The sequence below is a fragment of the Vidua macroura genome, chromosome 3, assembly GCF_024509145.1.
Source record: "Vidua macroura isolate BioBank_ID:100142 chromosome 3, ASM2450914v1, whole genome shotgun sequence".
In the NCBI taxonomy this organism is placed as follows: domain Eukaryota; kingdom Metazoa; phylum Chordata; class Aves; order Passeriformes; family Viduidae; genus Vidua; species Vidua macroura.
In genome coordinates, this window is record NC_071573.1 from 18,040,660 (window position 1) to 18,068,637 (window position 27,978).

Sequence of the window (27,978 nt, forward strand, 5' to 3'; positions counted from 1 at the left end):
GGCTGCATCCCAGCTCCACCTGTAGCTGTTGTTCCTGATCCGCACACAGAATTAATAGAAATTTTAGCTTTCAGCTTTCCATACTCAACTAGTACTAGGTTATCCACCAATTGCCTTCCTGAATGCCTTTGCCATTTTCTCTAGTAACATACTAGATGCAGCTCCATCATGGAATGGTTCCTTGTACACTTTCCTATCGATAAAGTGGTAAAATCAACACAAACTTGTGTGGTGATACACAAAGATTTAATTTTTCTGTGAACTAGTTGCAGCTAATCTTTGCATCAAGCATCAGTCACACCTTGATTATATTGCGATGTGCTGTTCCGGTTGGGAAATAGGTGTGGATCCTGATTCCAGGACTAGCACATGTCCAGGAACAGTTCAGCCAAAGCACAGAACCTGGAGTAGTAAGCCCTGGACCAGTTCTAGTAAAAAGGCAATTCAAGACCCACCACTGGGGACTCTACAGTCCAGTTCATTGCAAGCTGTCTACACCTCTGGTTAGCAAGTAGCCCCTGGAAATGGCCTTCTTCTGCTGCTGATGGGAATTTATCTGGAGTTTGTGATCTTGCAGCTTCCTTATGGTGAGCCTTGAACTCTTTTAGCTGGCTAGTGCTGTGCCAGGGCTATGTTGCTGCAGTCTACTGCAGCTGAGTGGGGAGACCAGGCACGCCCCATTGACATCAGCTATGCCCCCCTAGGCATCCATGGCCAGCCACTCTCTGCTCTGACCTTTCAACTACACCCACTAACACCCAGCTCAGGCACCATCTCCTGCCACCCCTCTTCTGACTGGGTGTGCTTCTATTAACCTTTCAGACAATTTTACTGGAAATTCTGAAAGAGGAACTTGGCCTCTTTGCCCCATTATTTGCCTTCTGTTACTCATTCTGCAAGGCTTGGGCTCCCTTTCATGCTGTCTTCCTAAGAGAGAGCTTTTCTGCCTGGCTGTGCAAGTTTTGGACTTCCATAATTTTGAGAGGCTTTAAATACAGAGACATACATATGCACAAATATCTATATATAATGTATTGAAGACAATGGTAGAGCGATTAAAAATAATTAAATATAATATGAGGCAAATCTTGATGTTCTGATTTAGTTTTGAAGGTTTTAAAAAGCGAAGCTCTCTTTCTTGGGTCTCTCCAGTTCGCTTTAATATGTATCACTTAAAATGGTTAAAACTGCAGGGAAAATCTAAAGAGGAAGGGATTTATTCCCACTAGAGGTCAGTGTCAGCACACACTGTACAAGGCACCAGCGCTTTCCCACCACACTGCGCTGCGAGGCGCATCAGATAAGACCATGGACATGGATAGGAATCCCTAAGTTACCCAGACTCCTGGGCATTGTCTCTGATAATGTCCCGTCCCCAAGCACAGCCCTCTGACTAACGAAATTAAACGAAGGCCTGGCTTGGCACCAGCATCTTCTCTGTTCTTTGAGCTGTTAACTGGGTAAAATAAGTGAAAAGCAGCTGAGAGAGGTGGAGAAAGGAAAATTATACCCACTGAAATTATACCCAGTCTGTGTCTGTTCTGAGAAAATATAATGACCCTTTAATTACCAGCTGTGGTCCTGTCATTTGTAAGCAACATTGGTCCCCTGAAATTGTGATAAGCAGTTATTGCCACAATAATTCACACCAGGCAATGTGACTGGTGCCACCTTCCCCCCACGCAGTCTGTCCACTGCACAGCTTTCATCCCACATGAGCACTGAGCTGCCCCATTCCCTGGGGATGCAGCCCTTTTCCCTCATCCCCAGAAATCAGAAATGCTGAGTCCATAAGAAAGGTGCTAGATCCCCATTTGAGGAAGCTCCTTCTGCATTCTCCTCACCAGAGATGTTGCTGGGCACCCCAAGCAACAACCTAGACCCGTGTCTGGAGCTCCAGCTCCAGCTCAGAGAGCTCAGCCTGTGAGCTGGGCATTCAAGGAAGAGTGATGAAAGTTGCAGGATGACAACAGACTCTCTGCTCTGACTGTGGTTTTACATATCTGACACTAAATCAGTTCTGTAGTGCACCAAATTGGGTCACTTCACTTTCTGCCCCAATAAAGGAAAGGAGGAACATGACTTTTCGAGATTCTATGCCCAGAAGCTTTCCAACAGAGCATCTGAGTTGAGCCAAGCTTTCCAACAGAGCAACTCAAAGCAGGTCCAGCTCGGGTACACATTTTCTGGGGTAGTCAGCCCAGAAAGCACTGGCTGCCCTCTCCTGGTAAGTCTGGCTGAAGTCACAGGGTCACTTTGAATCGCTCCAGGGATGCTGCTCTGGGCATCTGCTTGCTTTTTCAATATGGGATTATTTCCAGCCAGAATTTTTCTCCTTGCAGTCTGTGTTGGATGCTTCCATTGTGCACTCCTGGAATGTATGGGAGCCATCGTGCCATTGTGGTGACACAACCCAGAGCAGATCAGGTTTGTCTACATGTAGGTGGTCGGCAAGTTGCCCAGCTAACGCCCTTCCTGAGAAGATTCCCACTGTTGCTCAGAGTGCCAGTGGATAGGGAAGTTTCTACCTCCTTCTGTTGTTCACAGTGTGTATGATGTGTAGGAAGTTGGACAAGAGGATTAGTTAATCCCTTGAATGGGGATCACACTTAACTCGCTCCACTCTTGGCCACAGTATTCACTTCCACAAACAGAAAGTGATCGGTATAAAGATGCACTAAAAATCCTCGACCTTACAAAGTGAATGAACAAAACTCCTAGATATTTTAACAAAACCTCATTCTAAATTATATCCCTCTTGTGTAATTCCTGTCAGCCTGGTGGCTGCTGCAGCAATGCTCTCTGCTTGCATCTGGGCAAATGCATGGTTGATAGGGCTTGCTATGTATTTATGTGTGTGTGTGTGCTCAGAGCTCTCCCAAAGGAGATGGCAGATGTGATTATGAATGGGGAGGGAGTGGCAGATGGTCTTGGAGAACTGATAATAAAACCATGCTTAAAAAGATGGTGAAACTGTGCCCTAGGTGAGAAATCTTGTCACCTGGGGCTCTCTTTATAGCTAGTGATGAGACAGACTCACTTCAGAGGGTGGCTCTGATAACCCCTGTCTGGCCACATCACTCTAATGAAGAACACTCCTCCCTCCCCATGGAATAGCTGTGGAAGACAGCGCTCCATCGCCGGGCTATCATTTATTCATGGCTCTCTAAGTACAGTTCATCTAGCAGAGACTTCCCAAGACAAAACAAAAACAAAACCCCGCCCAAGCATCCCTCAGCTCACCTTGCCAGAGAGCACAGGACAGATGCTTCCAGCGCTGCTCCTGGGCTTCAGCATTGCCACACTGGACCTGATGGCTGGTAGAAGCGAGGATGGGTTAACTTTCATTTTTAAGTTGATTCTGCTTGAGCTGCTTTCTGCATCACCTCAGCCCCTCACAGCAGCCTTGCACCCCCACTAGCCCAGTCCTTGTCTCCCAGCAGTGCTCTGAGTGGCTAGGTATTACTCATGCAAACTTGGCTCTGCTCTCAGGAGAGTTAAACCTCCCAGCTGCCAGACTGAATTAGGGCTTGTGTCTCTCCACACTTGCATCAGAGTGAGATGGGAACAGGCCTGGTGGGGAGCCACACTCCTGAAAACAAGTGAGGAGCCCAGGCAGGGGCTGGGAGAGAGGGGTGAGCAGGGTGGCAGGGAGGGGAGGTGAGGGTGAGTGAGCTGTTTGAAATATTCAGATGCTGAGCAGGAGCAGGTGGCCATCCCATTGGACAGAGCAGTTCTGACACCATGAACAAGTGATGACCAAATCTGTGTTGCCCAGGTGATGGGGCACACAGAAAGTAGGATTGCAGCCATTCCCCAGGACTTTGGCCACGCTGACAGACCTGGCCTATACAATGACCCCTAAGCATGCAGTGGGTTTTAGCCCCTTCCCTAGAACAGCGAGTTCCCTGCCAGCCAGGTTCATGGGGAGAGCTTGGTGGGACAGGGATGCTTCTCCAGGTCAGGGTATGTCAACTCCTACCCTTCAGCGTGGGGAAGGCAAACTTTAACAGAAACCTATTTTCTGCTTTTAGGGAGGTGACTCCCAGGACCGTAACTGGAGATAGACTAAATTCCCTGAGCCATTAGTTTCTGTGGTTTATTTCTTTCTGGGGGTGATGGGCCAAAAATTTAAGTGAGAACAAAGCATTTGGCAAGGGAGGATTTGGCTCAGTTTCCAGGCACTTGAGCCGGTTGCCGCTGCTCTGGAGTTATATCGGACAAAATGTCCTGAGGACTGTCAAACAGCATGTGGGCAGTGCTGAATCCACTTTTCATTTCTAGGAGGGATGTGAGGGAGCGCCCTGGGTATCCTGCTGGGCTACTGCAGAGAGGAAAGTGATTTAACCTGACCCAGAAACCTCTGTGGAGCCTCACAAAAGCTGTGATGATGACAAAATAGACTCTCATGAGGCTGGATGGAAAACAAACAAACTGTATACAGACAGCCTGTTGGAGAAGAAGGGATCAGAGCAGGGATCAAAGACTCTTCAATGACAGAAATTCTATTCAGTGAAATGTGCCCCAGAGCAGCAGCTACAAACCCACCTACTTTGTGAGGTCTTAGATTTTGACTGTTTGGGGACTGCAGTTGTGATGCATACCCCTGTTGGTGATGCTAAACAGAAATGAGCTCCCCAGTCACCTGGGGGTTTCCTTCCCACAATAAAAAAAGCACACCTTAATCTCCTCCCAGCAGACATGAAGTCTGAGTGCAGCAGATGAAAACAAAATTAATGGCACGTATTTCCTTGAGGACAAAGCTTGCAGAGGTAGATGGCACCCAGACAGTCAACACCACTGACCGGCAGTGGCAAAGGGATGTTGTTTAGCTGGAGCAAGAGGCACATTCCTTCACCCACACTCCCCTTGTTGCATTAATAAGGAGTAATTTAATTGGAGTGACACATTCTGAAAGGCGCAGGCAGCCAGCACAAAGTATCCTTGAAATTTCTAAATTGAATAGGCATTACTTTCTGAGCATAGAAAATCTTGCATCCTAACACAAGGGGATTCTCTGCCATGCATCTTCTTAAGAGACAAAAAGCAGCACACCACTAGGAATCATTGATTGCTTTGGAACAAAAGACTGAGTCTTGATCACACTTGGTCTAATGGAAAAAATAAAGCTAAACATAATGATATATATATCTATATGATGCTGTAAAATCCATTTTTATATTTAGGCTACAAATACCAGCACAAGGATAGGTTATCTATGGCCATCTGGTTTAAGATGCAGCCTCCATCAAAATTTTTTCTAGAAATTGAATGCAAATTTGCTTCATGGGTAAGAACTAATAACATATTTAAGCAGGAACTAAAAGGCTATTTTCTGTAACTACCAGAGACAGAAGAGTGAGACCTTTTGCGGTTTGATGCATTATGGAAAGTGAACGAATCCTGCTAATATGATGTCATGCTTTATGCTTGCTTGGAACAGATATGAATGTCTCTGCAGGGTGGCAGGTACAGGGTTTCTGGAGAACAAACCTATTGGTAAGGGCACCACCTCTACTTCAGTTGCTGCATCTTCTTAAAAGCCTCCCTGGTTCTTTCAACCATTTTGTCACATCGGAAAGGCATGAATCCCAGAAATATCCCACTCTCCAACATGATTTTGCACTAGAGCATCCTGAAACCTGCAGGAAAAACTGGGGGAAAATCTCACAAATTTTTGTCTCTTGCCCCCAAGAAATGGAAGATTGAGTGATCAGGCAGTGTGTTGTAATTACAACTTCTGGGTCCTCCCTCTGATGATGACACAGAACACAATCTGGCATGCTGACTGTCCTGCTTTAGTTTCTGAAAGGCCTAAGCATCATATACTATATATATAGTCTTATTTCTCCCATTCCTGAGAGTCCTTTGTTACACATTACCAGCCATGCCTTTGGGCACCTGCCCGAGGGTGGAAATCTTCCACATGCCTGTTTTCCTAGGAAAGTGGCTGAGAACTTATACAATTTCAGTTCAGACAAAGCAGGGCACACAACCTCTTTTGTGCCACCTCATCTCAAAAATAGCACAGCTGGTGATGTGCTTGACAGTGTTGTCTCCAAGATATGCTGCCAGGACCAGTATCAAAGGTGCCTGACACAAAAAACTCTACCTCTGGCTCATCAGTAGCCACCGACTCCACCAGTGGAGGATAAATTGCACTGTGGGTAGCTCCATAAGGGTGGCAGCAGCCTGCTTCCCAAGGGTTAGTCCTAGTGGATAAAAAGCCCAGAATGGGCACATCAAAGGAAGCTCCTTGAGTCTGTGAGTGTGCTGTGAAACTCCTTGCCACAGAATGCATGAAGCATCTACAAGTCCAAAATCAAAACAAATTCAAAAGTAAACTGACGAATTCCTTAGAGAAAAAGACACCATGGGCTATTAAATGCAAAGACATAAACTTGTACCACCTTTCCCCCCTATTCACTCTTCTGCTTTGCTCTTTTTGTGTGATATTCAATTTTTGAGATAAAACCAGTGCTGTTCCTGGAGGGCAATCCCTCAGGCACTTTTTGGTCTAGCTGAGGTCACATTCTATAAAAAGCAGAAATGCATATAGGAATGCAAATTATTTTCAACTGTCTATTAGTGTGCATGGAATAACATGCTGCTACAGGAATTGTGGCAGCTCTGGGCTTGTGCTTCTTTGCCTTGTTCTGCCATGACACACATCCATGGGTGAGCTCTCCTCGGAGACATGGGATCCATCATGTGAGGGTGGGTCTGAAACTCCCAAGAGCCGAAGTCTGCCGGGATGATTGGGCAGGGGGTGTCTGAGCGGTAGGCAGCAAAATTCCAAGCAGACTGCTCCTGCTTGCTGCTGTTCCCATGGAAACAGGGGAAAGGCAAGAGGAAACACATCCCCAGCCTCTTTTGAAGATGAGCTCCTTCAGCAGCACCCCCGGCCATCACATCTATTCCCATAAGAAGCAGGGGCTGGCAATTCCCCTCGGATGCATCTCCTTGAGTGAGACCATCAGGCCTACACACTGTTCCTTCCTCATCCCAGGCAACAGTGGACAAGGGCATGCCAGTCATCCCATAGCCAAGGCTGAGCCTCAGAGCTCAGAAAAAGAGAAGTTTCCAGCAAATTCTGCAGCTTATGCTTCTCCCCAGTATGGATCTGGGGAAGCACCTGCAGAGACACCTGATTTCCTGACTATCAGAGAAGCTGGGCTGGGCTGTACCTGCAATATCCAGACCTTGACAAGTGTCGCCCCCGTCAGTTTAGGCTGAGGGTCCCTAGAGACTTTCCCACTCATCCCTGTAACCAAGCATGTTAGCTCTGCTGAGAAATAAGCTGCAGTTGGCTCTGCAATAGCTAGGTGAGAACCTTTGGGCCCGGTGCAGATCACAGCAGGGAAGATCCTGCCCCGCCTAAGGATTTCCGTGAGTGCCAGCATCAGCACTGACTACCACTAGTCAGTCACCACTACCCCACTTACCCCGACCAGCTGGGGTGCCCACAGATTAGAAAAGCAGACGGGGCACATGGGAAGTGCTCCCGGTTCTCCCGCTTCATCCCGAGGGAAGGAAAACCCACGGGACCCCTCACCTCTCCATCAGCTGTCCAGCTGGGACCGAAGCCAGCCTGACGACCGACCCCTCGGCGCGGCTGAGAGTAGGAGCTTTTCCCGACAGCGCCGGGCGGCAGCTCCGCTCCCGGTGGGGCTCGGGAGGGGCTTCTGCACCGGGCTCCCTCCCTCTCTGCTGCCGGCCGGCGCCTCAAGGTCATCCGCCGCTCCGCTCGGGCGGCCGCGGATCCCGCCGTGCCCCCATCCCCATCCCCATCCCCATCCCATCCCCGTGCCGTTCCCCCCGCCTCCGCCGCGGCCCTCCCACCGCGGCTCTGCCCGCCCTCCGCCGCGTGTAGCGGCGCTGCGCTGCGGCGGGGCCGGGGCCGGGGCCGGCGGGCGGCCAGCGCTGCCGCCGAGCCGCGGCTGGGGGCGATGCCGCCGCGCCGCCCGCCCGCCGCGCCGCCCCGCCGCCCGCCCGGCGACCGGCGAGGCAGCGCCCGGCGGCGGGCGGGATAATGCAGCTGCCCAGCCCGCAGGCACCGCCAGCGGGGCGCCCCCGCCGCCATGTCCCCCCCGGCCTCGGCGGCCGCCGCCAGCGAGGGAGGCAGCAGCACGCCGGTGCCTCCGGAGGAGGAGGCGGAGGGGGCCAGAGAGGAGGTGAGGAGAGCGGCCGCCCCCCGGCCCGGGGCTGCCCCCTACCACCCTTCCTCCCCGCCCGCTTTGCATGGCGCGTTCACTGACCGCCCCGCCGCGGGCTGGGCCGGGCTTTGCCCGCACAGGTACGCACCCGCTCGCTGGGAGCCCCTCTCGCCCCCCTCCGGCCCCGGGCATGCGATGCGGGCCGGCGGGGCGGGGCGGGGGTTGGGGGGCCGAGGATACCCAGCCGTCGGTCCGCGCCGCCGATGGGCTGCCCCAGCGCATCTCTTCTCCATCGCTCGCCGGTCACCTGGGGATCGCTGCGGAGCCTCCGGGGCTAGAAGGGATGCAGCAGCCAGCGCCGTCCGGAGCGGGGGCCGGAGCTGAGCTGGCGTGGCCGGGATGGAGGAGGAAGGGAAAAAATCACAAACGAGAAGCGCGGGGCACCGTTTGGGCTTACCGCCGCGGGCAGACCTTGTTATGCCTGGGAGAAGTGGACGTGGAGACCCCCTCCTTGCTGTGCGCTGGCTTCTGAGGGCATCCAGGATGTGGCACAGCTGCCTGGGTCACTGTGAGGCAAGACGCAGTGGGCAGCGGGGTAGAGGGCTTGGGGACATAGCAAAGCCAGGGGCTGTTGCTGGTGGCTGGTCCCAGCCAGAGAAGCGAAAGGTGCAGACTGGGGCAGGCCAGGTACCAGCACAGCCTTGCCTCCAGGTGTGCTGCAGTCTCCCTCATCAGATGACTTTTCCGGAGTCCAGGCAGCAGATGCCAGAAAGGGTCAAGAGCAGGGTGCCCTGTGCCTTGGGAGCACCACTGAGAGGCAGGAATGCCAGCCCTTTTGTCTGCCTCTACAGATCCTGCTTGCAGCTTGGGCTTCCCAAGAAGAGAGAAGGCAACTGCACTGACTGGTGAGACTCACTTTATGCCATGGGGCTGCTGAACCATGGAGGGCAACTAGGTAGTGTAGGAAGGGCAGCATACTCCTACTGTGGTGGGCTGCCCTGTCTGGTGAGACCACAGCTCGAAGGGCAGCTTGGGGGGTACTCAGAAGCTGGTGCATCACTTCCCCTTCTGCTGATGAGGAGCTGCAGTTTGTGAGTGCTGCATAATCCTGGTATTCTCTGCCTCCTTGGCTTGGGCAGAACATGCATGCCCATGCACGGTTATTCTATATATACAGACTTATATTTAGATATAAATAATTGCAGGAGAGGAATGCTGAAGTTCAAGGACTGGGAAGCTGTACAAATGCTGTATACTCTGTGTCCCTCTCTTCCTGCCTGTATTCAACAACTCCTGATGATCTGAGCCCAGCTCTTCAAACAGATCCTGATGAGGGTAGCTAAACTGTGAGGCATTTTTTAGCATGAGGATGTGCTTGTGCCCTGCTGTGGTATGGTCTCTTACTGCCAGTGCTCTGGCAGTGCTGCTTCTACTTTCAAGACTGCATAGACTTTTCAGAGGTGCCAGAGCAAGAGCCAGTTTGAGTGACAGAAGTGTAGCAGGGGCAGTGCCCAGATGAGTTTCCCTCACCTACAGTGCCCCCTGGCTCGCAGGGATTATAAGATTGTCCTGGCTTCAGTTACTCTGTGGTGGCTGCCAACGAGGGTGTCAGTATAATACTCCATGGGAGCAGGCAGAAAGGCTGTAGTCCATGACCTGCTCTGTTTAGGCTAAGGGCATGCTTCTTGTGGCCAGAAGCTATCACAGACTTGGATGAAGCAGCTGGTGGAGGAGAGGGAGCCTCTTGTGATGGTGCTATGCTTGCTGGCGTCTCGTCTGATGCAATGAGGAGAGACTTTAGTGGCGAGCTTGGATTCATGGACTGACCTAGTGCAATCCTCTTGTCTTCAGAGCTATCAGGAGGGGAGAATGTTCCTCCTCTCCTCTAGTGCCTATGTAACACCATACATCTGTGCAATGTCCTCATTTCCATCAGAACCAACTGCTGGTGCCAGCATTGCCGAGTGTCCCCACAGTGTGGCTCAATCCCACATGTCAGGGTCTATTGGCCAGGGTGAGTGGGAAGCCAGAGGAGATGTCTGGAAAATGGGAAACTTGCCCTGTCCTGTTTGAAGGTGTCTCATCGTGATATCTCAGGTTGCTGTGTCGAGGAGCCAGGCAGGGCTTCAGGTGTTTCTCATCTTGTCCCAGCAAGGCAAGTAGAAAGAGCTACTAACCAGAGCTGACTGAGCCCTTGTTCCATCTTGGTGTCACATGCCTACACCCACACTTAGTGGTGGCGAACTGAATTTCACTTATCAGTACATACTTGGAGGGTAGGAGACGCCAAGGGACAAGCTCTTCAGCCAGGGAACAAGCAAAAACATGTCCTTGTCCTGCTGCTCAGGTGGGATCTGATGGAAGGAACCAGTCCTCCTCCAAGCTCCTGTGTAAAATGGAGACCTTGGTACTGCTGCGGGAGCTGACTACTGGCAGGACTCCCTGGCTTGTCAATGCTCAGCCTTCCTCTGTCCTCTGCAATTTGCAACACTGCCAGCCTGGGACTGAGCCACCTCTTTCTTGTAGGCAGGTAGTTCCTGAACGTGGGCTGTAAGCATGGAGTGTGTGATGTGGGTATTTGCTGGGACCATCCTGGCCAGGAGTTGCCAATGTTTGTCCAGAGCCTTCGAAGACAGTGGTAATTCCTAGAAATGACTGGATCCTCCTTACCTCCCTTTTTCTGGGGATTTGAGGTCAAAGGAATCAGGGCTTATTCATTTCTTGCATGATGTAAGTGAATCCTGGGGAAGAGCCATGGGAACTGATGCTCAGGAGTCACTCTGGAGTCCCCTGCAAGCTGCTGCCACCACCTGGCAGTAGGGAGCTACCTGGGTCTTCAGGCTGCTGCTCTGGGGCTTTTTTTGGATTGTTTTTTCAGCCCTCTAGAGGGCTGTCTCTAGAGGACACCTAACCCTCTGAACCCCAGGCTGTATCCAAATATGAAGGTTTAGCATTCTGGAGGTGAATCAGAGATTTCACAGAAATCTCTGCAGGGAGAGGCAGGTGAGAAGGGATGGGAGGTAATGACATGGAAACACTTGTTAAAAAAGGGGCCAGTGGATGGGGCCAGGGCCAGGCTGTTGCTGGGAGTAGCTTGAAGAACTTGAAGAGTTTTAGTATTCAAAGTTGCAGGGTCAAGGTTGCAGGGGTGATTAAGGGATTTTGACCCATGTGCTTGGCCACTGAGGTGCTGGGCATGTTTGTCCCCTTGGGGCTGTTTTTTAAAAGAGGATCCCCTAGACCTCAAAGGAGTTTAGTGCAAGCAGTGATGGGGAGCCCCTCTTCTACTGCCTCTGCCCTGTGCATTGTGGGTGTCTCCTTTTGCTTCACGGCTGGTTGTGAGTCATCCCCTCCATCCCTCCCCACACATCCCAAGCAGCAACTGCAAGTGTGGGCCTCCATCTCTGTTCACTTCAGGGGCAGTGTCAGAGGCCAGTGCCACGCAGGAGGGAGGGGAGGCCCAAGCAGCAGCCTACCCCTTGCCTTTCCCAAGGTGTGTCTCTGGCTAAGGGTTACCCCATGCATTCCACAAAGTGAACTGAAGCACAGAGAAGGGAGCTGGTTGGGATCCCACATAAGGTTCAGCTAAGCTATGGCCAGCCTTGCCCCCTAGCACTGCAGAGATGTTTCAGTGCACCTGCAATAGCAGATTTGCTTACCAGTCTCCAGTGCTGGAGCCTGAGCAGTGAGGGAGGCTCCCGGTGATGGAGGGAAACCCTGTTTGCAGTGAAGTAGGGCAAGTCTTTTGCCTCATTCCATCAGACTGCAGCGGGCAGATGACGATGGCATTTATATCAGTGCCTGCTCTTCTCCTAGTGACACTGTTCTGAGACACATTTCTCTTTCCCCAGCTTTTTTGTCTGCTTGTTTGCTATGCTGGACTTATCCAAGGCTGGTTAAGAGCTCAAGGAGACAATCTTATTCAGCTGCTTCTGTGGAGGAATCTGTGGAGGTGATTGTTTGCTCCTGTGAGCCCTTTGCAGCCTGGGAGAGGAGCAGGGATGCTGCAGTTCCTACTGGGATTAGACTATGCATCTGGCTCCTCCTCTGTCTCTGCTGTGGTTGTATCCCGTCATTGGCACTTGATCAGCTTTAGGAAACCCCACCAGTGCAGCTGAGGTGTCTGTGTTTTACCTCAAAAGCCTAGGACAAAGCTGGGTTGTAAACAGTTTACAGCAGGGGTTAGTGTGACCCCGTAAAAGCGCTGCAGTATCTAAATACTGCGTAGTCCTAGGAGGAGACTAATGCATGGACTAGAGCCCTGCTAACACAGTTCCTGGAACCAAGCCTGGGCTGCATCGTGCTCCCTGCCCTGGGTGGGTAACCGCAGTGGGGCTTGCCTGCATCTCTGCAGGGTGACAGCCAGCATCTCCCTTCTCCTGCAACACAGGCAGTGCAGAATGTGAAGGGCTGGGGACTGACTGTGAGGTGGAATTTGCTTTTCTGAGACAGATGTGTCCAAAAACCTATCATTCTGGTGCCCCTTCCCCAGCTGGCAAATGAATGAGCTGGATGCTTTGCTTTATTCCTTGTGCTCTGTTTGCATATCTGCCTCCTAAACAAGGTGCTGTTTCTCGGCATTCACACCCCACAGACACCCCAGGTTTGGCATGTACCACTCCAAGGGCCCTGTTCAGACCCTCCCCATGCTCCTCCTTTGGCTGAGCAGCCCCTTTAGATCCTCACAGTCAGAGCTGCCGCTGCCAGGGAAAGCCGCAAGGCAGAAGGCAGCAGTGAGAGAGGAAGCCTTTAGCTGCCTGGGTAGTGGTACAGTATTCCAGCATGGGAGAGCCGTGCTGCAGCCAAGCAAAGACAGAGGGGTCTGAGCAGGCTCTTGTAACTGCAGCATTGACCTCGGGAGGGAGAGCGCAGCTCAGGTGGCTCTGCATCCTGAAAGGGTCCCCCTTCTTCTCCACACTCCCTTTTCTCTTACCTGGGGTTGCCTTCTTGCCCCATGACTGTGAGGCTGCTACAGTGCTCAGTTGCACTGGGAGGACTGGGCTGCAAATGTGTCCATGCTAGCACTGCCAGCAGTGCCACCCGGCACCTCTCTGAGATGCCTGCAGTCCAGCACCACCCCACCTGCCAGCCCTGGGCTCTGTCTGTCTCCAGGTCCTGCTCTCAGCTAGTGGCTTCAAAGAGAGGAGCCCAGCGTTGCTGATAGCTGGGACTGCCAGTGGCATGTACCACCATTCCCCTCGCCAACCGTGGTTTCTCTGGACGAGCATCCTGCTCTGCTCATCATGGGGGGCGCTGGCTGTTGGGGTGGGCAGGCAGGGGAGCTACGTGCCTCAAGGAGAGAAACCTCTGTTGAAGATTTGGGCAGGATCCCTGAGTGAAGTGACAGAAAGTCCCACTGGCAGGCTTTGACAAGGGTGGGGAGGAAAGATTGGCCTGTGGGACTCTCGAGCACCAAGCCAGGAATGAGGAGATCTTCAGAAGAGCAAGATGCATTTCTTAGAGGAAAGAAGAGGGCCCAGGTCTGTCCCTAGACCTGCCAGTGGCCTTGTGATTTCTGGTTCTTGCTTTAATTTTCCTTTTCATGCCAGAGTGAAAGTGCCTCTCCTGCTTTCTAGCAGTGTGAGCCCATTCAGTTGTTTGGGATTCCTGGATGAGAGACCTCTACAGCCCAGCATGTTCAGGAGTGGAGAATACTGGAGCCAGGCTTGGACTGCAGTGCCGTGAGCAGTGTCATTACAGCTGGTGTTGGCCCCTGCCACAGCAGAGGTGAGCTCAGGAGCTGCTGCTGCTTGCAGGTGCAGAGGGAGAGCAAAACTTGAAGCCTCTGAGTGAATTTGGTGGCATCTGCACAAGGCTGGTGTTCTTGACCCCCTCTCTCAGCTTACACCTTTGGAGATTGCTGGATGAAATCTTCTGTATAAGAAAGCAAATTGTTACTTTGTCTGTTCTTTCTTTGGGTAGAATGATGTCAGATCTCACAGACAATGGATCAATACTTGAGACTTCAGAGTGTTGCAGTGACAGAGGTTTCCTTAACCAAGTTTTTTTTCATGGATTTGTGTGAAACCCTGCACTGTACTGTGGTAAAGGCACCAGTGCAATCCCTTTAAAAAGTCATGTTGCTGAAGCTCTGCCTTTTCCTCACCATGAAAGACCTAAGAGCAGTTATTTCAGAAGTGTGACTGTCACAGCTGAATCTCAGTGCAAGCAGGCACATTTGCCAGCAGCTGTGAGTGGCCTCTTGCCCTCCTTGCTGCTGTAGATTGGTAGGATGCTCCTCCCTTTCAGCCTGAATACTTTTTAGGATGTTACTCCATATTTGCTTTCTCTCCTACCAGAGGTGGCTCCATTTCAATCGTGGAAAAGTACTTTCTCATTGGTATGGTTTATAAAGCATTTGAGAAGCACTTCAGAGCTCCTTAGGCTGCCAAGTGTTTTAGTGGGAATTGTCATTACCAAACACAGACCTTCCCAGCTGCAGAAGGTCTGTTTCTCCATCTTATAGGCACACCAGCAGCTTGTGCTGCCCTGGTGGAAAAATTGGAATGTTGCTGTTGGTCATTACTGGGTTGGGGGGAGACTTGTGTGCAGTGGGATGAGCTGTAGTGAGGGGTTCTGGTGGGGTGACATCAGTTAGAGCTGCCTGTGCTGGTGGGGTGTGTGCAAAAGCTGAAGAATGTGGAGGAGATCACCCAGACTGTTATCTTGTGCTCCAATAGCTCTTCCTTGGAAGTGGCAATGGTAGGGTTTACTCCCTGTTGGAGAAGGGAGGTGCTCAGGGTGCGGCTGACAGAGTTGTCCTTTGCCACTCTCTGCCCTGTCCAGCTGGGCTCTGTCTGTCTCCCAGGGAGGGGCAGAGCACCAGAAATGGAGGTGGGGGTCGTAGTTGCCTGCACTGCATGGCTGTCATCCTGTGAGAGATCCCAGCCTCTACCCTGCCCGCTGAGGCCAGGAGCCCCACGGCATCTGCTGTTTGGTCTCTGTTCACAGAGCTATAGGTGCTACCACAGCACCCTGCTGCCTGCTCCCCTTCCCCTGCCACTGCAGCCTACTGACTCCTCTCTTGTTTTCTCTCTCCTTCTCCCCGGTCCCCCGGAGCAGCAGCGGCCAGTGAAGCAGTCTCTCAGCAAGTCCCTCTGCCGAGAGTCCCACTGGAAATGCCTGCTGCTGTCCCTCCTCATGTATGGCTGCATGGGAGCCATGACCTGGTGCCACGTCACCAAGGTGACCCGGCTGACCTTTGACAGCGCTTACAAGGGCAAATCCATGATGTACCATGACAGCCCCTGTTCCAACGGCTACGTCTACATCCCCTTGGCTTTCCTGGTGATGCTCTACGTGGTGTACCTGGTGGAGTGCTGGCACTGCTACACGCGCAACGAGCTGCAGTACAAAGTGGACGTGGAGAGCGTGCACGAGCGCGTGCAGCGGATGCAGCAGGCGACCCCCTGCATCTGGTGGAAGGCCATCAGCTACCACTACGTCCGCAGGACCCGGCAGGTTACCCGCTACCGCAACGGGGACGCTTACACCACCACCCAAGTGTACCATGAACGGGTCAACACCCACGTGGCAGAGGCCGAGTTTGATTATTCCAATTGTGGAGTTAAGGACATCTCCAAGGACCTCATTGACCTGGAGAGCTACCCAGCCACACGGCTCCGCTTCACCAAGTGTTTCAGCTTCGCCAATGTGGAGTCCGAGAACTCCTACCTGACCCAGCGGGCCCGCTTCTTCACGGAGAACGAGGGCCTAGATGATTACATGGAGGCCAGGGAGGGGATGCACCTCAAAAATGTGGACTTCAAGGAATACATGGTGGCCTTCTCTGACCCAGACAACCTGCCTTGGTATGTATCTCACTATGTCTTCTGGGTGGCAGCTCTGCTGACCCTATCCTGGCCCCTGCGGGTGCTAAATGAGTACCGCACCTCCTATGTCCATTACCACGTGGAAAAACTCTTTGGGTTCGATTACGTGGCAGTGACGCCGGCCGAGGAGCGCTCCTTCTGCCGGAGGATGCCCCGTGTCAACACAGTGGACAGCACCGAGCTGGAGTGGCACATACGATCCAACCAGCAGCTGGTGCCCAGCTACTCGGAAGCAGTCCTGATGGACTTGGTGGGGCTCTCCGGCTGCACCAGCTACTCTGCTTGCCGTTATGGGGGCTACCGGCAGAACTGCGAGCGGTGCCACAGGACTATAAGCAGCTCCTCCATCTTCTCCCGCAGTGCTCTGAGCATCTGCAATGGCAGTCCCAGGATTCCCTTCAGCAGCAGCCGCTTCTCCCTGGGCCGCTTGTACGGCTCGCGCCGCAGCTGCCTTTGGCAGAGCCGGAGTGGCAGCCTGAACGAGCAGAGCTGCCCCACTGAGCAGACACGCCTCTCCAGCCAGGTGACTGTGGAGGAGGAAGACCCCCCTCCTTATCAGGATGCTCTCTACTTCCCTGTCCTCATTGTACACCGCAACGAAGGCTGCCTGAACCACGACCACCGTCACCTCCATCGCAATGGGTCCTGCGTGGAGACCTCACTGTGAAAGCAGAAGGCGGTGAGATCTCATTGTCCATTGCCTGGCCCAAGCCAGCGCAGGATTTGGGGAGAGGAGCACAAGGGGGATAGCCTAGGAGGACATCAGGATGGAGTGGACATGGCATCCTGCTCCGGCAGCCAGCAAAAGCTTCCCCCGCTGTGGCTCTGACCTCCCAGAGGGGTGGATGCTGATGCTCCCCCTGACATGGCACAGAACTCTAGACTGATCACCACATGCAAAAAAAAAAAAAAAAATTCAACCAAACCAACTGCAAAACCATAATTCATGGTATCAAGACCCAAAGGGGGGAATAAAATGACAGGCCTGATGCAGGGAGGGGGTGGCTTTGGCTCCCAGCCCTGGCTTCAGGCTGTCTCATGCTCCAAGGAACCAGCAGCCACCAAAAAGCACCCTGCTGCACCTCTGCCCACCCTGCTTGCCACAGTGGAGCGAGACCCCTCACAGGGTGGAGGAGAACAGGCCCCTGGGAGCAGGGTATTGCTGCCTGTGACAGAAGGTCATGGGTACCCAGGCACGTGGAGCTAAATGGCAGGTTAGAGCAAAGGCTGAATGCCACAAATCCACCTCTTCCCCTTCCCCCCAACCATTCCCCACCCTCCCCACTTTTTTTTAGACCATGCTCCGACTGTTACTTTTTTCTCACTGCTGGGAATGGCATTGCCTCCAGAGGATCCCATGCTCAGCTCCTTAGGAAGTTTTGGTGTGCCAGATGTGAGTCAGCATCCCCTTGTTAAAGGGTTTTTTGTTTGGGCATGCAGCACCGGGGAAGGGGTGAATGTGCAAATCCAGATGGAGTAGAGATCTGCAGTGCTACTGATGTGTTTGCTGGAGGAGGGCTCAGCTGGAAAGAGAAAATGGGAGGTCCCTGGTGAGCTGGGGAAGGGGAAGAGGATGGCACTGGAACAGACATCGTGGTATCAGGTGGCATATCAAGTGGCTGGGGACCCTTCCTGGCTTTGAAGTGAGTCTTAATTGGTTCAGCCAAGCATCAAGGAAGTCTCTGGTAGGTTCAGCTGCAGTTCACCTATTGATAATGGAGCAGCAGGTTGGTGCATGTCTGCATAAGTGAATTTTGCATGAGATCCAGCTGGGCTCTGGCTATGGACTCTGAGCTGCAGACTCCTGGAAGCCTCATTTTGGCAGAGAGCTCTGAGGGGATAGGAGAGACAAATGCAAAAGCATTCTGGAGCATTGGGAATTTTGGCTGGGGAAAGGAGGATCAAAAGGATTCCATTTCTGTGGGACCCCACTATTGGTTCAGGACCCGTGCAGAAAGCACTGCCAAGAGGGATGCTCTGCAGAACAGAGGCCAGGCATGCATTAGTGGAAAACCTGATTAAAACGAAACGTTTTGCACGACAGAGGTTTTTGCAGGGAGGTGTCAGGCTGTCAGAAGTGAGGTGACTTCTGTGTAGCTCATTAGCTACTGTGTTCTTCTGCCTTGCTCTTGTCAGGGCAGGTTGCTCTGAGCTTTGTGCTGCCCTTTCTACCCTGCTGGAAAGGATCTCACTGACATTGGGCAAAGAGCCTTTGTGTCACTGAAACTGCAACAGTGTTTGCAGCATGCAGACACCCAGCTTTTCCTCCTCCAGCAACACATCCCCAGATCTCTTGTGTCCTTGTTCTCAGAAAAGCTGTCTCCTTTTCAGTCAGCTCTTTGGGGAGTGCATGCCAAATCAGCCAACGATTTCTCCAGACAGCACAACTCCTCAGCTTCACCCTGCTTCCCTCATCAGCTGTGGAGAATGAAAGCTAAGAGCAGCACATCTTGGGTGACAAGGGCAAGTCCAGTGCCACGTGGGCATTTGTGCTTGGTGTCTGCCTCCCCATCTGTCGTAGAAGGGCAAACAGTGAGGCACTGTATTCATTCCAGCCATCTTCCTCCTGCCAGCTATTAATGAGGGGTCTGTCTCTCTCATTGTGCTGCTGTACTGCTTTGCCTCCCAGGTCTCGAGGAGGCTGCGAATGCACCCATGTACCACACTGGTCCTATGTTGAAAGTAACCTCCTGCTGGCAAGCCTGGAGTGGTCAGCACCTATGGCGTTGTAGGGCTCCACTTTTCATTTCACCCAGAGCAGTCTGTTCTGCTTTTTATGCCCTGCATGTCTTGCTAAGTGTCTCTTGTCCTTTGAGTTAGCTTGTCCTACTGGATCTCAGGTGCTAAACTACAAACAACAGTGGTTTGAACGGGAAGTCTCTTAAAATCTCACTCTGTTTATGATTGTCTTAGCATCTGCCCTTACTTTCACTACCAGAGCTAGATGTTGGCTTAAAGAAGAGGGTCCCTTGGAGGACAGAGAAGCATAAGGTCTCTGCACATCCCTCTCTGCATTTTGTTCTCATTATTTTTGGCACAGATTCAGACTGGGTGAAAGCAGCCCTGGGATTTCCTTGCTTAGTAATGACATTTGGCTTGCTATGCACTCGTGCTTCTCTCTCTAAGGGCCTAATGTAAGCCAAGGCCAATGTGGAGCGTCCTTGTGACTCCAGGGAGATAATGGTGTGTGCTTGTATGTCCCAGTGAATTGAGACAGTGGAGCTGCAATGGGTCATTAGTGAGGAATGAGGTCCCTGCTTGTCCTTCCTGACATGTTCTCTTTGAAATCTGCAGTTGCTTAAATTAGGCTGTAATGGCTCATCTTTCTAGCTCCAGCCTCCAAGATGCCTTGGACAGATGGATTTACCTAAGTTTTGGCAGGCCTTTTAGCTCCCTGGGGCAAAGACAGTCTTCACAACAAGGACAGATTAGCAGGGTCTCTATGCCCCCCAGCTTTTAGCACCTGCAGCAGAGTTTCAGGTACCATGTCCTTGGCTCTTTCTGGGGCTTTCCATGAGGGTGCCTATCCTTGTTCCTCTGGCCCCATTTTCACCTGTGAAATCTTGTTCTGGAGGTGGTCTGTCCACGTGGACACATGGATCTTCGAGGTATGGCTGCTGTTCTGACCTACAGGATCTATACAGTCTTCCTGTTGCTGAACACCTTCCCCATGTACATGGTGCCAGCTGCAGCCAGGTCCCAGCTATAGTCCCAGTGCTACTGTCTGTGGCTGGTCCAGACCCACAGTACCCTGAGAAGTGGGACTCTCTAGTCAGTGTTCCCCACTGCATGCCAGGATTTCTCAGAGATCCCATCCCTCATATTCTCGGCCCTGCTACCCAAGTGCACCTGGTAGAGCTGCTCCCCTGTTCCATCCTATTCCATTCTCTCAAGGGTGGAGACATGCCTCAGCTCAGGAAAGGGGGCTGGTGCACTTGGACATGGTAGGGGAGCAGGACTGGGCGGCAGGGACAGGAGCTGTCTCGTGGCTTGACAGAGAAGTGGTGGAGCTGAAGAGGAGAAACTGAAACTAGGACTCGTCCTGGCATGTCTAGTCAGGCAGGAAAGTTCAGAGCAGAAAACTGGGCTTTCCTTTCTGTCTCCTGGAATGGGACACTACTGCTGGCATGGGACACTACCAGCAAAGAGGGTTTCCTCCTAAGTGTTGGTGAGAGAACGCAGTGCCCTGGGCCAAGGGCAGCTGCTGTAATTCTCCTTATGGCTCAGGTTACGAGCACAGGTACCCAGAGATGGCCTGTCCCTGTTCTGGCACATGGCCTCTCCATGGTGGAGCGGTCCCATCTCCTGGCACATACACATCACCCACCACAGCTCTGGGCTGTGCAGCAGTCAGGTGCCTGCTCTTCTTGAGACTTGTGTCTGCTCTCTGCCATATCCACGTTGGTGATGACTGCTCCTTTGGCAGGTCATTCAATGGCCCAATCTGCTCCTCTCAGGATAGGCTTCTCCCTTACATCTAACCTGAGTTCTCCCTGCTGTATCTTAATCCCTTTACTTCTCCTCCATTGACTGGTGAGTGTAATTGGTTCTGTTCCTTTTTCTCATGGCCTTCCTGACACAAGTAGGCTTGTTATCTGTACCCTTCTCTTCTCCTAGTCCAGAGTCTTTATCTCACTTGCCAGACCCTGGCTTGAGTGGTGGTGCAGAAGTTTTCACTGTGTAGTGAGTATGTCACTCCTGCTCTGAGCCTGGCCCGGACAAGAGGGCCAAAGGTGCGAGCAGTGCCTTGGTCTGTCAGCGTGGCTGTGTCCTCATTTCTGGTGCGGAAGATCTCTTTGAAGCAAGCGGAGCTCACAGGGCTGCTGGCTGCTTACACAAGGAAAGCAGGACAGCACGCATCACCCTCTGGGAAGGTCAGAGCTGGGTGCTTGTCAGTATGATTGGGGCAATAATTAGGAGGATCTCAGCAATCAGATGGCTTTATTTTTTTTCCATATATCATTCAAACATTGCAGTTTTCCATGGGCTGAGAGTCAGGCTCAGCATTGCACTTAGCAGCAGACTTTCCTCATATACCAGAAGGAGGGAGGCAGGAATGCTACCAACTCCTCTTTGTGGCCCTTCATGGTGCTAATGCATCCCAGAAGAAGGCTAGTCCTTACTGCTGCAAGGCTGGAGAATTAGTTTGGGCTATTTGGTTTTTCCTGTTGTTGTCAATATACTTGTCAGGTACTTAAAATCTCTCCAGCTTTTCTGAACTAGAGAAAAAAGGAGAGAGAGAGAAGTGGTGTGTGAGAAGCTCTCGATTACCTGATCATCAAGACACATGACCACCCATTTATCTGTCTTTCAACACAGTGGAAGCTTCCCACATAGCACCTAGCACCTTGCTTGTGGAGAGCCAGTCGATGTGGTACTTCTTTGAGCTCTCTCTTTCATGTCTCACTCCACACCAAGGAGGGAGGTTTCAGAGAGGGCTGTCAGAGTGAGCAGCTGTAGGGGCATTCATTAGGACGGTGAGAGGAAATCTGAGCCTATGGTCAAGGCCAGGCCTTCCAGGCAAATACACACTATTAAGGCTGGGGAAGCTGTTGTTCAGCTATTGTCAAAAAAATGCACCCCCCTTCCTTTCTGCTCCCCATAAAATGCACATTAGAAATCCAGCTGTTCCCTGCCCTCTTTGTTGCCTCTTCACTCAAGAGGTTGCGGAATTGTTTAATAACTGATGGATGCCCATGGGGTGAGAACTGCAGGAAAAGATTTATTAAGTGGAAGTTTAAGAAAGTTAGGTAGCATCAGATGCCAGTAAAACAGCATTTGCTGATTAGCAGGTGGGACAAATAATGCCCTTTAGGCTCTCCTTCCAGCCTTTCCAACCACGGCTTCTGTACTGCTGTCTAATGTCACCAGGGTGCTGCCTTTAGCAGGGTACAGACTTCGCTGCAGTGTGCTCCTACTCTGCTGCAGTTGCTGTAGGGGCTGGGTCTGAAGTGCCACACCACCACCAAGATGTTGTGTTACCAAAGCGCTGTAAGTCTCAAGCTGGGATATGTCCTTCTGATTGTGTTTCATTCATATTCAGTGGTTAGAATAAAGTCTGTAGGAATAGGATCTGGATCCAAGTAATGTCAGAAATGAAACAGTTTAAGTGATAGCTCTATCTGGTGCTGCTGCTTCCTGTCATGCACTTGGGGCTACACTCTCCACTGAGCCAGGTACGCGTGGGGACCAAAGGCTGGTTCATAGGACCTGGGACCCCAGTGGGGACTTGGGGCTGAGCCTGCCTAGGGCTGTTTTCCCTGTGGGCATTCTGGAAAAATTAAAAAGGGGTCATAGTCACACTTCAGGTAGAAATTAATGGGCTATGCTCATTCCTAATGTAATTTTACTGAAGCCAGTGGTACTATACTAATGTGAGGTTGGCTTAGCAGCTCCTCGAGGGGTCTGTTCCCAAGTCCAGAAAAATTGATCTGTCACAGTGTTGCTTTGATGCATAGATTTTGTGTTGGGACTTGGCCAACATGAATGAATGTTGAATATCTGTAGTTTCTGCAAGCAGTGGGTTGAATTGTTCTGCTCTACTGCCTCACAGCTGCTCCGCCAAGGGGAACATTATGCCCACGGATGTCAACTCGTCAACTCCCTCAAAAGCAAGATAACAAGCAAATTGACCTCCACAGCACCTCCACAGCACTGGGAGAGGAGCTTTCTCCCACAGGACCATAGCCTTTCCACCTCTGAGGTAAAAGAGGTCCCAAGGACAGAACTGAACCTGCAAAACCCATGGCCTTGTGGCCTGTCCTTCCTCCTTCCCACCTTACCTCATGTCTGTCTTGGGGGACGGACAGTTTCCCTGTGGAGTTCAACAAGCTCCTCTTCCTGCAGCTCGTGAACAGGCTCTACTAACAGGTATATCATCCACCTATGCAACTCTTCCAGAAGCTGCCAGATTTTCAGGAACCCATTACAATGTGCAGCATGGCCATCCAGCACTGAGAATAATCACGGCGGCTGCTGGAAAGCTAAGTGGGTTTTATTCCTCCCCCGTTCCCCAGGGAGACTCTTTTTGTTGGGCCACTTTGTTTGTTCGTTTGGTTTTTGTAAACTTCATTTGGGGGAAATGATGCTTGTGAGAAATTGGTGCCCATCCTGAACCCTCCCAAGTCCTTCGAACTCTGTGAATGGATGGATCACCTACTCTGATTATAATTTAGTGGATTTTGTAGAACAAAATAACTTCACAAACAGACATATGAGGTTCTTTCACTCTCCATCAGCACAAGCTGCTTCTGCAATCTTAGCTATTCACATTAGTGAAAGAAAAAGCTAGCTAGAATGTGGTGAGATGACGTAGTACTTTGTATCAGTCCCATGGTCCCAACGTCCATTAGCAGCGCCGTCAGCTGCCTTGACATGAATTCAGACTTTGGATGGCAGCCCATGAACCAGTCAGGGTGAAAATTTGGAAAATCCCAAGCCTGAGTCTATGCACATTTCCAGAAGCAGATGCAGAGGGAGGATCAGCTTAAAGCAGGCATCACCTCCTGCTCGGCCCAGGCAGAAGCTGGTGGGCTCTGTTCGTGCTGCACCTGCCCCCTAGGAAGAGCCTGTCCCCAGGGGCTGAGCAGAGGGGAGTGAGAGTAGCAGTGTGTCTGATGGAGCAGCACTGCTCAGCTGACTGGGGAAACAGCAGTGACAACTAGACCCCGGAATAACAGGATTTCACTTTGGGAGTGCCAATGGCTTTTTCGAACTGAAATGCTACAAGAAGGCCTTAACAGCTGTGGGAAGTGTTTCACATTGCTGTTCCTTGCTTAAAAAAAATATATATATTCTTGGTGATGATGTGGGTTTAAACTCTCTACTCCTTTCAACTCTGTTAGTAATGTGCCATGCTGGTGGAGAAGAAATGCCCAAGACAAATCAGGATAGTGGCCCTGTGGCTTTGCAGTGGGGTAGGTTGATCAGAAAGGGAGGCCAGAGTTTAAAATCTTTCTCTGTCCTTGGAGGTGTGACATGGCTATCCACCCAGACGTGGCAGGGTGGGGTTCTGCATGCTTGTGCACAGCTGGGGTCTGTGGCCCTGTGGAGGGTTGATATGTTTGTGGCATTGGTGTGGTGACACCCATCCACCCTTGCAGCAAGGGCTTTTCAGGGTGACAAGAGCATTGCTTGTTCTTTGTGAGAGGAAACTCCTGACCTGGTTTCTGTGAGGAGATGGTGTGAAGTGTCACATTTGCTGCAGAGAGTGGCAGGGAGCAGGGATAAAAGCATGGAGCAAGCTGTGTTTGAGAACAAGCTAATCCATTGCTGGCCATCTGAAACTGGAGAGCTGCCGGATTTGCTCCCTGGATGACGCTTTCCAGCTCTTCTCACTCTTCCCAAACCCGTGTGCAAACTGTCATTCCTCTGAGCTAGCCAAAGCACTCCCCTCCCCTGAACTCCTCTGAGGCTGTGCGTTCCCATCATTTTGGTCCCCTTCCTGCTGGGCGCCATGAAATGCCAGCAGGTGCATGATGACCATGGGCATGCTGGTGGCCAGACCTCACCATACCCTGCCTGTGCACAGCCTTCCAGCAGTGCTCCCTGCCCTGGCGTGCCCACTGCTTGCTTGCTGCACAGCAACTGCAGCATACGCTGGCATCACTTCGTGCTTTCCCAGAGAATTTTGCAGCACTTGTCCTAAGTTAGAAAACAGAAGGCCTTGATGTTTTGGTGGTCCTGGTTTCCAGACCAGGGAGGAGAGGAGAGGCAGGTCAGCTGTTGTGGCAGTGAGGGAGCAGGGGACAGCATCATGGTGAAAGCAGCATATCTGCTAGAGGAGTCTCCAAACATGGCCTCTGTGCTTCTCTGCTGGGGCTGAGGGCAGCTGACAGAGGGCAGAATAGGATGTGAATGCTCAGCAAGACATGGGAGGAAGTGAGCTGGTTGAGAACATCTGTAAAAGGCTTTGCAAAGGTGGTGGTTTTTACAGGAGACAGAAAGCAAAATGAGGCAGGAGGATGTGGTGCTGGAGCAACAGTGCTGCAAGGCAGGGAGGGTTGAGGGGAAATGGAGCTGGGCATTTGATAGAGAAGCTAAGGAACAGAGTGGGCTTTTGAAGCAATCTCTGCTTGCTCTGGCTGAGGAGGAAGGCAGGAGGTATTCCTAAACTGAGGTGCCCAGGCCATGTCTCGCTGCATTGTTGGAGCAGCAATGTCGCCTCCAAGCCCAGCAGTGAGAGCTTGAGCACGTGTCATCAACCACCATGGCTAATGCAGCCACAAGGTGTAAATGTCACTAATGAATAAATTGCCTTGTGCCTTGGAGAGGCGAATCCATCACGGCAAGAGACAGGGATCTGACAAGCCTGGCTATTTCAGGCATACCCTGTAGGGAGGAGGAACGCTTCCATTTCTGAGCCATCCCCTCCACCTAGGGAAGCTGATGCAGGGCTTGGCTCTGCGCCACTTCCCATCTTCCCAGCCACATGAGCTCAGGCTTCATCCCTCTTCACTGCAACTGAAGAAGCATGAAAGGATCTAGATTAGCCAAAAGTGCCCTGTTAGCAGAGTGGTACATGGGGTTAGCAGGTGATTGAGGTTGGAGGGAAGCTGCTGGACACAGGGCACAGGTGCTGTAGGGGTGATGGAATACAGTGGTGGGTCCCCAGTGATTGGGAGAGCTTGTGTTAGTTGTCTGAGTGTGTTTTGGGGCAGGAGTGCTTGGCACTATGTTTTAGAAGCATGCTGTTTCCTCCTCACCCCACTGTGCTGTCCCACAGGCAATGCACAGTACCCCCATTTTCAGGACCCCCTGTGTGTGAACCCCAGCCACCAGCACCCTGGCTGACTGTGCAGAGGGCCAGCAAGTACCAAACAGGCAGGGACAGCTCAGCCTAGACAAATCCAGCTCCATGGGAGCAAAGGGAAGCTGAACATAGCAACCATTTCTGTGTACAGCCTCTGCTCAGCCTTGTGGCAGCCTGCTCCTCCTCCCACAGTCGGTGCTCAAAATCAACCTGCAATCCTGTTTGTGACATATGCCAGTGTGACACCTTGCAAATCGATGCCTGGGTCTCTGTGAGCAGAAACCGCCAGGCTTGGGAAGCTGGCCACTGTCTCCTGCTGCCGTGTGCGCTCTGCTCAGAGCAGCAGAAGCCGGGCTCGCCATCTGCTGTGGGAGAGAGCCAGCTGGGTGCCCCTGCTCAGGCCTGATGGGACAGCCCGAGGGCGAGCCCTTGGGTCATTCCCCCTTCTTTACCTTCAGGCCACTCCTGTCTCTCACCATCTCTCTGGCACAGACCCATGGGTGAGGGGATGCTCCCACCTTCACTCTTTGAGTGCTGCTGCTGCTGCGTTGGTGGGTGGTGGCAGTGCCCAAGCTCGTTCCCTCCTCCAGACAGAGGCCTGCAAGTGACCCTCCCTCCTCAGAGCCTGCCAGTACTCCTTGGAGATAGATCTCATGGGAGAGCTAAGGTATTTGTTCTGGCCCTGCACTCAGCACAGAGTGACCAGCTAGTTACACGCCCTGTGGTAGCTGGACCTGGAGCTGACAAGTGACCCACCAACAGCAGGAATGTTCACACTCCAACAATCTGCTGTTGCTGTCTGGCCAGAGTGTGTGGCATTTGAAATGGTTTCTGCCTTTGCAGACTGGCAGATAGTAGACTGTTGGTCTTGGGTGTGGGCAAGTGCTGCAGGCTGCTTGGTTTGGACTTTGCTTTTTGGCCAAGAGATTGATGGGAGAGAGGGCAAAGAGTTCTCCAGGCAACTGCTACCCATCCAGGCATTCCTGCACGTGGCAGCCCAGGAGTGGGTTTGAAGGGTGATTAAGTGGTGTATACAGTCTCAAGCAGTTAGCAGGAAAATAAGCAGTGAATATCTTGGAAACCAAGTCAGAAGTTGTTCTGGTGATGACATGTTTTCCCAAGCCCTTTTCTTTCCATCCCTTGTCCCCACTGGCTGTGGTGGCCAATTCCTCTTCATGTGTCTGCTAGCATGTCTGCAGGATCTCATCGCTGCCCACCAAGCATGAGCTTCCTTTGCACAACTGCCTGACCAGCTGCAGCCCTGTCCTTGGAGCTACAGGCAGGCTTGCCTAGGACCAGGCCACCCCCATTAAACCCCCACCCTTGCTGCTGGAGCTGTTGCTTCATCAGCCTGATGCTGATCTGGGTCTTTTCTGCTGTTTCTGAACATGAGTTCTCATCTCATTGAGGTGTGTCATCCAGTGAAAATATTTTGTAAATGCAAATAAAAATAAATAAGTATATTCAATACCTCGGTCTCGAGGATGGGAAACAAGGAGTGGGAGTTGCCCAGGTAGGGAGGTTTCACAGCTGCTACTGCTGGTTAGGAATTCTTCTGGATGTAGCCCCTGGAGCATCCATCAGTAGTCGGGAAGGGAGTTACACAAACCTGTGAGGGCTTGGGGCTGAGCCCTGTCGGCACCCCTGCTGTCGGGGCAGCCTCGCACTCCATCCTTTCTGATCTATATGGGCGTGACATGGTGCAGGTAAAGGTCCTGTTGGCCAAGGGCCAGTGGCACCGTCAGTGTCTATCCATCAGGCAGGGCAAGGCAGAAGCGGGTATGTGGTGAAAAAATTCTTTTGTGAACACTGGGAAATGGTTTTTACTTTCCAACTCTGTCAATATGATCTAGCTCTGTCTGTCTCTCTATATATGTACAAACAGTATATCACAATGTTGCCTTTTTTGTTGGAAATATCAAAGTACAAAGATTGTAAACCAAATCGGTGTAATAAAAGTTTCAGATGATTCACTGAGGTGGTTGCCAGCAGTGGGTCTGTGAGTGCTGGTGTTGGGCAGGGCTGGGAGGCATGGGAAGCTCCTGCATTGTTCAGAGGGTGGGAGGGGATGGAAGTCAACCCACTTGTTTAATTCCCTAATATCTCCTGAGCAGGGTGGTCAGTGGACCAACTCACTCATGTATGTGCCTTGTCCCATCCTCAGGTTGGAGCCTGTAGAGCAAAAGGAAGCTGCTCCATTTTGCTCTAAGCCAAGGAAGCTGCACTGTTTTCAAACTTG

The 27,978-nt window shown here is 51.9% G+C and overlaps 1 protein-coding gene across 4 annotated transcripts; it reads left to right on the plus strand.

Moving 5' to 3' along the window:
* Positions 1-8,055: 8,055 nt before the first annotated feature.
* TMEM151B (transmembrane protein 151B) lies at positions 8,056-27,716 on the plus strand. Of its 4 annotated transcripts, none has more exons than XR_008436221.1 (3): positions 8,056-8,174; positions 15,219-17,673; positions 22,542-27,716. XR_008436221.1 is itself a non-coding variant. In XM_053973191.1 (3 exons), the coding sequence occupies exons 1-2, from the start codon at positions 8,082-8,084 to the stop codon at positions 16,653-16,655; spliced, it is 1,530 nt and encodes a 509-aa protein (XP_053829166.1). In that variant the 5' UTR covers positions 8,056-8,081; the 3' UTR covers positions 16,656-16,667; positions 22,542-27,716. The 4 variants fall into 4 exon arrangements, 2 of the variants coding, with proteins under 2 accessions (XP_053829166.1, XP_053829165.1); XR_008436222.1 differs by having other exon boundaries at positions 15,219-17,202; XM_053973191.1 differs by having other exon boundaries at positions 15,219-16,667.
* Positions 27,717-27,978: the final 262 nt, after the last annotated feature.

Coding starts and splice junctions, on each gene's coding strand:
- TMEM151B (XM_053973190.1), top strand. CDS start 8,082: ATGTCCCCCCCGGCCTCGGCGGCCGCCGCCAGCGAGGGAGGCAGCAGC. Junction 8,175..15,218: donor CGGAGGGGGCCAGAGAGGAG/GTGAGGAGAGCG, acceptor CCCCCGGAGCAG/CAGCGGCCAGTGAAGCAGTC.